Below are 10,449 nucleotides of genomic sequence, written 5' to 3'. Positions count from 1 at the left end.
CTAGAGAGGTGAGCAGAGTAAGTCTGATTCTCTGTTTGGACTTCTCTGTTGATATCCACCCCTTGGCGCTCATATGACCATATGCTGTTGCGAGCACCATAAAACCTTACTGAAACGTAGAAGACATAGTTTCGATCCCCGTGTCGGGGAAGTTTTTTGATAAAAAATCACTGTTTGGATTCTTGGATGTTGTATCCCTTACACTGCGGTTGACCCTCTTTTTCATTTTGGTGCCAAAATTTTTTATTTGCTAAATCGAAAACCTGATCAGTTACCCTACGTGTGTGAAAAAATCAAAGTGAAACTGTATGTTTTTGAATAAATACGAATTCAAATTTCGGAAGTGCTCTATTTTTTTCAATGGGTATGCTGACAAAAAACCCCACTCTTTTTCTCGAAACTGCCGTGAATAAAAAAAAGGCGTTTTGCCAACTTACTGCAGAATTGTTGATGATTTTTGTCCCCCTTTTCCTCAGATACTTGAGTAGCTTGTCGAACCTGATGAACCACCATCTTAAAATCGTGTACGCGGCCACCGCTGAAGTCATCGGCCTCGTCTTGCTGAAAATGGAGCGGTCAGACGGTGAGGTGGAAGGGTCATTCCATGACCATCTGGTCAGTCAACTGTCCAACCTCTCTCATGCTAAGACGGACAACTTCATTGTGTGTTTGCACAGGATCCACAAGACGTTCCCCAAGTTTACTGTCAGGTGATAGAGCTTGAATTTTGTCGCAGTTCTTTGACATTATACTAATTACTTGAAAAACTGTTTCCTTCTCTGTTGCTGTTAGTGTGGAGAGGAGATGTAGTTTTCTACGGTAGGCCAGCTCCGCAGCTCTTTCAATTGGAATATTACTGCGTACTCTCCTTTGTTTTTCCCCTAGCAAGATTTGTTGGCTGTCGGCTGTTGGCTTGCTAGGCCAGTCACGGTACAGCCAGAGCCCTTTGAGCCAGCAACATTTCTGGGTGAGCTGGTTCGGCCTTCGTGGCTAGCGTAATGCCTCAATGACATAAAGTCACACCGTGCTTCATCCAGACCCAGCTATCCTCTACTACTTTGTCCTGTTTCCACTTTTTCTGACGGGGACGAAGGGTTGGACTTTGGGAGGGGTTGCAGTATGTCAAAATTTCGAAAAAATGAAAATCAAGTATGTTGTAGAGTTTGAGGAGGGGGCGTCGATTGGTCTTAGTCTCATTCCTGCTGATAGGATAGTAACGGATTTAGACGAATGAAATGATTTATTTCCATATAATGTCTTCAGCAAAGTAAAACAATCTTTTGTTTATCTGAAAACCTGAAGGCTTTTTTCCACCTGAAAGTTGAAGTAGATTTGAACTCTATCCCCTTAGGTTTTTGAGCAAGCAAATGTCTATACTGAAGGTTGAAAAACTTTCTAACTCTATCCTTCCTTATCTGTTTTGAGCAAGCTGTCTTTCCACCTGAAAGTTGAAGTAGATTTGAACTCTATCCCCCTAGGTTTTTGAGCAAGCAAATGTCTGTACTGAAGGTTGAAAAACTTTCTAACTCTATCCTTCCTTATCTGTTTTGAGCAAGCTGTCTTTTCACCTGAAAGTTGAAGTAGATTTGAACTCTATCCCCCCCCCCCCCCCCCCCACCCCCCCCCCCCCCCACTAGGTTTTTGAGCAAGCTTCTGTTCCTGCTGCCGAACCTGCACGGAGAGTTTCGACCGGCGTGCTTGGAGGTCATCCTAGGACACGTGGATCAGATGGAGGACGCTTTCTTGGAGATCAACAGCAAGGGCTTGCCGTCCTTCCTCACACACCGGTATTACGTCTTCTTGTCACTCTTTGGTGTTTAAGCTTTTTGTTTCTTTTCCACCCACCAGTATAATGTCTTCCTATCACTCGCTAATGTCTAAGCTTTTTGTTTCTTTCTTCTTCACTCACTGGTATAACGCCTTTCTAACACTCTTTGATTTCTTAGTTTTTTGTTTCTTCCTAACTCACTCACCGGTATAACGTCTTCCTACCACTCTTTGGTGTTTAACTTTGTTTTCCTTCCTCTCTCACCTGTATAACGTCTTCTTATCATTCTTTGATGTCTAATCTTTTTGTTTCTTTTTCACCCACTGGTATAACGCCTTCCATATCACTCACTGATTTTTTAGTTTAAGACATGTTTTAACACCAACTCCTGTCCTATCTCCTCCCCAGAGACGAAGACACACAGCTGGTTTCGCTGAAGATCGTCAAAGCTTTGGCCCTGAAGATGTCGCCGGCGGAGCTGCTGTCCCTGCTCCCCAGTGTCAAGTCTTTCTCCTCGCACAGCAGCTCGGCCTGCCGCACCGTCATGCTGGAGGTGTTCATGTGGGCGTACGACAACTACAGGTGACTTACTTACTACCCATTACACCATCTGGCGTTTAGGGCAGCAACAAAGGATCTCCAGCTCTGTCTGTTTTGGGCCATCTTGGTCAGCGTTCCCCACGAATGATTATACGAGTCCCAAGGGACTCTGAAGGTCCATCACACACAGAAATATGGTTTCTCTTTGTTGCTGTTTCCGTAACATATGCTTTTTACCAGTCTGGGTTGTTAGCCCTGAGCTGAACCTCCGAAACCTGGAGGGTCGGTGGATCACGCTTCGTCTGACCTCTACCCGTCGACCTGTCTGGCATGGGTGGCCCTACCAGGAGCATTAGCTCCAGCCAGCGTAGCTCTTGGGGTCACTGAGGCACACAAGCTCTTTAACCACAACAAGGTAGTGATCCACTAGAGAGCAACTGCAGGTGAGGCCCTGCTAAATAACGGCAACCCAGATAGCTACACGTGAGACGTTGTGCTGAAACCAGGCGCTCGTCTAAAATGAGAAAATCAAAGATACCACAATTTTTCCGCCGGTTTGGCAATTTTTATGGAATTTTTTGTTTTGTTTTGGGTTCAACACCTTTCATGTCTATTCAAAATCACATTTTTTATGTGGATTTTACTAAAAAGATGTTGATGAAAGGCACGAAAATGTACATTTTCAGTTTCCATGTGCTAGCTGGTTGTGTGCACCAGTATGATGTCAAGCCAGATAACATCAGTTACTGTGACTATGTTTTCAGAGCTTTACTTAACTAAAACATCAGAGCTAGCAGGTCCCCCCCCCCCCCCCCCCCACACACACACACAAGGGCAGTGCTACTGACTGAAGTTTTCTTTAGGCTTTACCTGCAGGGGGGATATTAACCTGTTCTTATGCACTTTAGAATTGTAAATGGGCTGATCTATCAATGTCAAGCTCATACTGTGGCGGAACAACATAGGAGGAACTGCTGCTTTTTCTTTCCTCATCCTTACTATCGTCATTTTCCTCTACTTCTTTTGTATGTTTGTCACTCTCTTGTGAACTGCTATTTCCAAGGTGCTTTGATAGTCGAAGCAGACTTTGTGCTGTTGAGGCAAGAGAGGTGAACAGAGTAAGCCTGATATTCCCCGTTTTGACTCCTCTGTTGAGATCCACCCCTTGGCGCGCATATGGCCTTGTGCAGTGGAGAGCGCCATAAAACGTTACTAAAACATCAAAGCTAGCAAGCTATCTGCACCAGTATGATACCGACCGAGCTGACATCTTGACCATCTATAATTTATTTATACAGACACCAGCAATCCATGTCCAGGTGCTGTTGTAGCAAGAGCTTACATCTCTTACTGTGACGATGTATTTCAGAGCCGGCGAGGACGAGGAGAGTCACCGAGTGATGAGCCTGACCAAAGAGGCTCTGCTGCGTGGCTTGTGTGATGAAAACCTGGCCTGCCGGTGAGTTACGATTTAGGAAAAGGGTTGCTCATTGTGGTGTAAACGCACCTTAAGTATAGAGGGACATGTAGTGTGAACGCACCTTAATAATTATTGTGAGGTAGGCCTAAGGGACGTATCACGTGACTGTGATTTCGTGCAAGCGGTGGGGAATCTGAAGGTCACTCTCTCACTGAAGCCGAAGGGAGTAACATCGGCTAACGAAGAACTAGCAGACGACCAGCAGGTGGGGCCCCAACAACATCAACTACTATCATCTAGATCTACTACTCCTAGACTCAAGTCAGTCGTAACATAACACTCATGGCTCGTAGGTTCTGTAGTTCTTGGAAATCATTGTTAATAGCTGCTGTTTGAATCGAAAAGCTATTACCTTACTGAATCATGGGGGTTTTTTTTGTCTGTAAATTTTTGTATAAAAACTAACGTCGAAACAGTTTTTCTTTACTATATTTGGCTTTTGCTTGTGCCTTGTTTGGTCATAGTAATCTTGGCCCATTGCATTTATCATATTTGGTCAAAACCCTCATGTCCTATGGGAGGTTGGCGGGTGCTCTGGTGTGATTTCCTTCTTCTTACCTATCAAACATCTATTGTCCTGATCTCTCCTCCTTCTTTTTTGTTTTTGTTACTCTCTTGTAACACCTCTAATCTCCGGCACTTACATGACCTTACCGTGTTGCAAATGCCGTAAAACTCTTACTGAAACCCTTAACGTCCTTCTTTGACCTAATTACAGACTGATGTGCCAGAACTTTTGGAGCAGCAACACGCGTCTGCCGGAGAGCACGCTGGAGCGCACCGTGTCGATGCTGGAGGCCATGTACTCTCCCAGCACTGAGCCGCACTATCTGGCATACGCCACCAACCTCCTGCTGCAGGCCACCTCCAAGTCGCCAGACTACACCCGCAAGGTTTTCGAGCATGCTCTCAGCGAGTGCACTTTCCAGGTGAGCATTTAGATAAATTGGTCACTTTTAAGGACAAGCGGGCTAATCAAGATTCCGGGGGTTTCCAGAAATCTTGACCTACACCAAAAGTGAGCATTGCCCTACCTATAGGAGAAGTTTGGTTTCATTGTTGTGTATATTTGTTTGGTTATAGAGGAAACTCTCCTTGTCTTTTAAAGAAACTGAACAAGGGGGAAAAACTTTACCTTCAATTTTCTCAAAACAGCATTTTTCGGGATAGCCCCCTTGTGTTTAAAAGGGATCAGTTACACCTCACACGCCCGTCTCCGAAGCAGGAAGTCTACGTTCGAGCCTAGGTTGGGACACAGATTTTTTTGGCCCCCTCCTGCCCATCCAGCAGTAATGGGTACCTGTCTTCGAGTTGGGGAAGTAAAGGCGGCGTGGAAAGGAACTGGCCACCCTACCACAATCCAAGATTTAAACAAATGAGTCTTAAGCAATATTGCTTATTAAACACATTAGGATTTTTTGGTTTCTCTGAAGTCTTATGTAGGGCAAGGAGTTCCAAACTCTCTGGTCATAACACTCCTCCCCATCACACAGGATTACTCGGTTCAGTCGTCATGGCGACAGCGGCATGCGGTGATGACCCCTCTGTTTGCCAGCACACTGGTCAGTCAGTCGATGGACACGGATGAGTCGGATCAGCTGGACGGTGGTCTCCGGGCGACCCAGGACGTCCAGCAGTTCACCGCCACAATGGACGCCACCGGTCAGTTGTGATAGTTTATGATGAAATAACATTTCGCTGTCTAAACATATTATATTTGTGAAAGTTCCTCACTATGGTCGCCTAAAACTTCCGAACCACTTTTAACTTTCGAATTTGACAAAATTAAGGGTGGTTCAGAATCATTTAAAGGGTGCACAGTTTTATTGAGGAGCCTTAAGTCACTGTAGTTTAACTTTCAGTTTTTCATTAGTTTCGTTTAGATCTAATCTTGGGAAAGTCCGTCTTCTAAGATGCCATTGTAAACAGGCGAGATTTCCGATCACTTGCCGTACACACTAACGAAAGCAGAATAGAGAATAAATCTATAGATCTCCATATCTAGACCTTCTAATTTTTTGCATCTCTCAAGATTTATTGCTCCTTCCCAGTAGAGTGTAAATGTAGTAGGCCAATGACTTTCAGTTGATGTTAATGCAGCGATCATTCCTTTCATCGAAAGGGGGTCCAGCTAGTCTTAGAATAACAAAGTTCTATCTGACATTTCTGGCAGTTTTGAGTGACTAAGACCTTGAGGTCAGAAACCAAACGCTTTATCTTCTCTTGTCAAAATTGTAAGATTATTCGGAGTGGTTTTCAGGATATTCAAAGGATTGCCTTCCAAAAAGCTTGAAATCGTATTGTGAAACTCAGAATCTTTGACTTCTTGTGAAACTCAAAGTCTTTGACTTCTTGTGAAACTCAAAATCTTTGACTTCTTGTGAAACTCAAAATCTTTGACTTCTTGTGAAACTCAAAATTTTTTACATATTGTGAAACTCAGAATCTTTGATGTCAAATTTCCCAAACCCAGGTACTGGGCAGATAGAACGTTGTAATTCTAGGGTAGCGATTTGTGAGGCATCACGGTGAGATCAGGCGCTTGTCAAAATATGGAAATCGAAGAAACGGGCATTTTTCCTCTAGTTTGGAAATTGTTATCTAATTTTGTTTTGATTTTTGGTTCAACATCTTTTATGTCCATTTCAAAACACATTTCCATGTGAATTTTAATGAAAAATATTGATTAAAGGCACACAAAATATGTAAATTTTCAGTTTCCAGGGACTCTCACGCTACTGAAGTTATCAAACTTTGGCGGCCATTTTCTCGCTAATTTTATCTCTGAAGACAGTCGCCTCTTGATATTGAATGGCCATCTCAGACAGATCCGACTATATATATATATATATATGTATATATATATATATATATGTATATCTCATCTACATGTGGTGATTGACCAGCAGCCGGAGTGGCGTTGGTCCTTGCAGAGATGGATGTTAAACAAGCAGGTCCCACCTCTTAAATAGCCTAACAGTGTTGATAGGGGCGTAAACTCACCCAGCCCTAACGCTGATAATATTGGAAGGCGCACACAATGCTCAAACCCTGACGCCGACCGTATTGATATGGAAAAATTTCACTCTCGTGACGGAAAACACTACTTTTGTGTGAAGCAGACTATAGCCTAATTGGAAGAGTAACCATTTTTCGTTTGAGACAGACTATGACCAGAAGTGCAAGCCCAAATGTAGAACAAAGAAAGCTATATTCGTGAGCCATGTGAGGGGGTGTGAAATTTGAACGCACTTCCTTTCTTCGCTTTTTGTTTACTTTTTGACTCAATATATAGACTTATCCACGGAGTATTGCATAAAAACTAAGACAGATTTTGCATTCAAACTTTCTTTACCCAGAAATAAAGGTTTGAATAAAATGTGTACCAAATATGGGTAGGATATGTTAACATTTAGTTGGGTTTTTTTTCAACTTTTCAAGAAGTGGGAAAAATCTCTAGATAGAGCTGACAACCCAGAAGTGCTGGCCTTGGGTTGTTGAGCTATGGACCATGTGTTCCTGAGATGTCCCGCCAGCTATCGTGCTAGAACCCGTCTGCTGGGACATTTCTGCAATAACCCACTTTCAGCACTTTTTAAGGACCCCCGGGCGAGTGTTGAGTTCCTGCGTGCTGTCGGCATCGCTGACCTTGTATGAAGCCACAGCGCCAGAAGAGAGAGAGAGAGAGAGGGTTGTTGAGTGAGTTGAACCAATAATCATTTCACCGTTCCCAGGCGCGGGCCGAGTGTTCAACTGGCTGACCCAGAGTAGCCTGGACACGTTCACGGACACGGCCGTCATCGGAGGGGACTCTCAGCTTCTCTTCCGCCGGGACAGGGGTCCACAGGGAGGACAGGGGTCTGCGAAAGGCTCCTCGCTAAAGGGACGTCCGTCGGGGGAGAAGAAAATGGCCGCCGTTCGAACCCCCGCAGGAGGCGGCGCCGGGCCTGGTGATGCTGCGGCGGTGACGGGAGGAAACCAGGATGTGGCTGATGGTGAGAGCAAACAAACAGCTCGTTATACATGAACAAACAAACAAACATCTTCTTATACACGAACAAACGAATAAACAACTTCATATACACGAACAAACAACTTCTTATACACAAATAAACAAACAAACAACTTCTTATACACAAATAAACAAACAAACAACTTCTTATACACAAATAAACAAACAAACAAACAACTTCTTATACACAAATAAACAAACAAACAAACAGCTTATACACAAACAAACAAACAAACAACTTCTTACACACATTCTTAGCCAGGTTTTTGTTTTGTTTTTATGTGTGTTCCTGGGGTGGGGAGAGGTGGGGAGAGGGGGGGGGGGCGGTTGGTTTCTCTTTGTCTAGAAGTGCCGATTTTTTTGTATAAATCTGAAAATTGGATTTCAGAACTTGTCCTGACTAAGTGTGTGTAATAATAATAATAATAATAATAATAATAATAGTAATAATAATGATAATAATAATAATAATAATAATAATGATAATAATAATAATAATAATAATAATGATAATAATAATAATGATAATAATAATAATGATAATGATAATAATGATTATCAAGTTGATAATAATGATATTAAAAATTATAATTATAATAATAATGATAATAAATATGATTATAATAATGTGCATAATTTTTACAGCGCCTAGTCCTGTGTGCACATAGCTTTAGGCATTTCACAAAATTTTAAGTTTCTTGTCTGTTGATATATATTCCGGCTCATACATTTATTTATACTTTAATGTGGTTGTGTTTGTCATATTGCATTTTATCTAAAAAATAGTTTTGATATAAGATATATATTAGATCATATGATGTGCAAATTTTGAGTGTCCTTATAAATGCATGTTTCTGTGAGCTGGAATGGTTCATGCATTTTGTTGGGAGCCTGTTGACATCTCTGTTTGCTGTCTTTGCAAAAAGGGGTCTATCTTTCTCTCTTTTCACTATTCGTCCCTTCTCTCAACTGTTTCGTCCCTCTCTGCTTCCCCCCCATTTTTCCTCAGCTCTTGTCACTTCTTTGTGAGTTGTTGGCAGGTGTCCCAGTGTAAGTTGCTCGTTCTTTCCTGTTCAAATGTCTATCCATCCTTATCTCTCATCCTTCTTTCATTGGTATGTTACTCTCTGATAACACCTCTAATCTTCAGCGTTTTTATGACCTATTTGTATTGCAAGTGTCGTAGAACTGTTGCTCAAACTAAACGTCGCCTGTTCCTTCTCTAACAACACCTCTAATCTTCAGCGCTTTTTGGACCTATTTGTTTTTCAAGTGCCGTAATACTCTTATGAAAGCTAAATCTCACCTGTCCCGTCTCTCTCACCCCCCCCAATTATGTACCCCGCCACCACCAGGTGGCGCTGGCTCTCAGACTGACATCTGGCGACTGAAGCGACGGTTCCTCAAGGACAAGGACGCTCAATCGGTGCACTTTATGCGCAGGAACATCCGGCTTCGACAGATGAGAGAGGTGATGTCAGATCTTTTGCACGCAGAAATGGTTCATCAATATTTTAATGCTTACAGTACCGTCGGCGACTTTAGTCACCAGGCCATAGTACGCGCCGACTTCCGCTTGTGACTAAATTGGTCGCTGACGCAACCAGACACACTAAATATAATTAATGTTATCCGTACGCCCTGGTGTCATTTTGTACCACCGGGGTTGTATTCTTCACATTTTAGAATACTTCTAGTGTGAAGATCTCTTTGAAACTTTCAGTTTTGCTCACAAAATCATTGTGACAGACTGCGATGCAAAGCGTACGGATCGGATTATCGAGTAAATTTCCTCTTTGAAAGTGGTGGCACAGAGTTCCCCACGTTATATGGATACAATAGTAAAACATGACGTATGGATAGGGTTAACACTTACAGTACCGTCAGCAACTTTAGTCGCCACGCAATAATACTCACCGACTACCGCTGGCAACTAAATTAGTCGCTGATGCAACCAGACGCACTAAACATAATTAAAGAAAGAATGGACGCTATGCACTGAAGTAAATACCAAAGGAAGTCACTCTATAATGTGATAGCTGAAGGGTTGATGAGCCTCAATGAATTTTTAAAACGTGTTTCTTGGGACGGCTTCAGTTCTAAACTGGTGCGGTACTGGAGGGTTTTTGCACTCTATGAGCCTGCGGTACCGTAACTGTTCACCCTCAAGGACCGTATTGCGGTCCGAATCACGAATTAGGGTCCCTTTACATGTACAGTTCACTCATCGACAAACTGACAGTTTAACCGACAGACGCTATATCTGAGTCATCGTTAAACTGACAGTTTTGTCGACGAGAGAAGTTCCATTTGGACGTACAGTTTTTTATCGTTAAAGTGTCAGTCCTTGACAAAACACGCGAGTGCTGTAAAACACTTACTAAGACATAAAACCATCATTTTGTCAGCACGCTTCACATTTAAATGTTTTTCTCTGTATGTTTATTTTTTTATTTATTTATTTTTTTTTCAGGAGGCTGCACGAGAACAGCGGGCACGGCGAGAGAATCATGTGACCTTGTATCGTAAATATCGCATCGGAGACCTGCCGGACATCCAGATTACTTACCAGTACATCATAGCTCCGCTACAGGCCTTAGCTCATGTAAGTGTTGTGTGGGATGTGTGTGTTGGGGGTGTTTGGGGTGG

At 42.8% G+C, this 10,449-nt stretch overlaps 1 protein-coding gene across 1 annotated transcript in view; it reads left to right on the top strand.

Moving 5' to 3' along the window:
* Nucleotides 1-10,449, top strand: part of LOC101854982 (DNA-dependent protein kinase catalytic subunit) — a gene marked incomplete in the record, with an annotated part of 122,273 nt that overhangs the window by 67,800 nt on the left and 44,024 nt on the right. Inside the window, 9 exon segments of the mRNA XM_035972423.1 lie at nucleotides 477-710; nucleotides 1,638-1,787; nucleotides 2,177-2,350; nucleotides 3,678-3,767; nucleotides 4,507-4,717; nucleotides 5,282-5,450; nucleotides 7,523-7,783; nucleotides 9,156-9,271; nucleotides 10,274-10,405. Of these exon segments, the coding sequence (XP_035828316.1) occupies nucleotides 477-710; nucleotides 1,638-1,787; nucleotides 2,177-2,350; nucleotides 3,678-3,767; nucleotides 4,507-4,717; nucleotides 5,282-5,450; nucleotides 7,523-7,783; nucleotides 9,156-9,271; nucleotides 10,274-10,405 (1,537 nt within the window).

Source organism: Aplysia californica, unplaced genomic scaffold (assembly GCF_000002075.1).
Source record: "Aplysia californica isolate F4 #8 unplaced genomic scaffold, AplCal3.0 scaffold00688, whole genome shotgun sequence".
NCBI classification, from domain to species: Eukaryota; Metazoa; Mollusca; class Gastropoda; order Aplysiida; family Aplysiidae; genus Aplysia; species Aplysia californica.
This window is presented reverse-complemented; position numbering and strand designations above follow the sequence as displayed.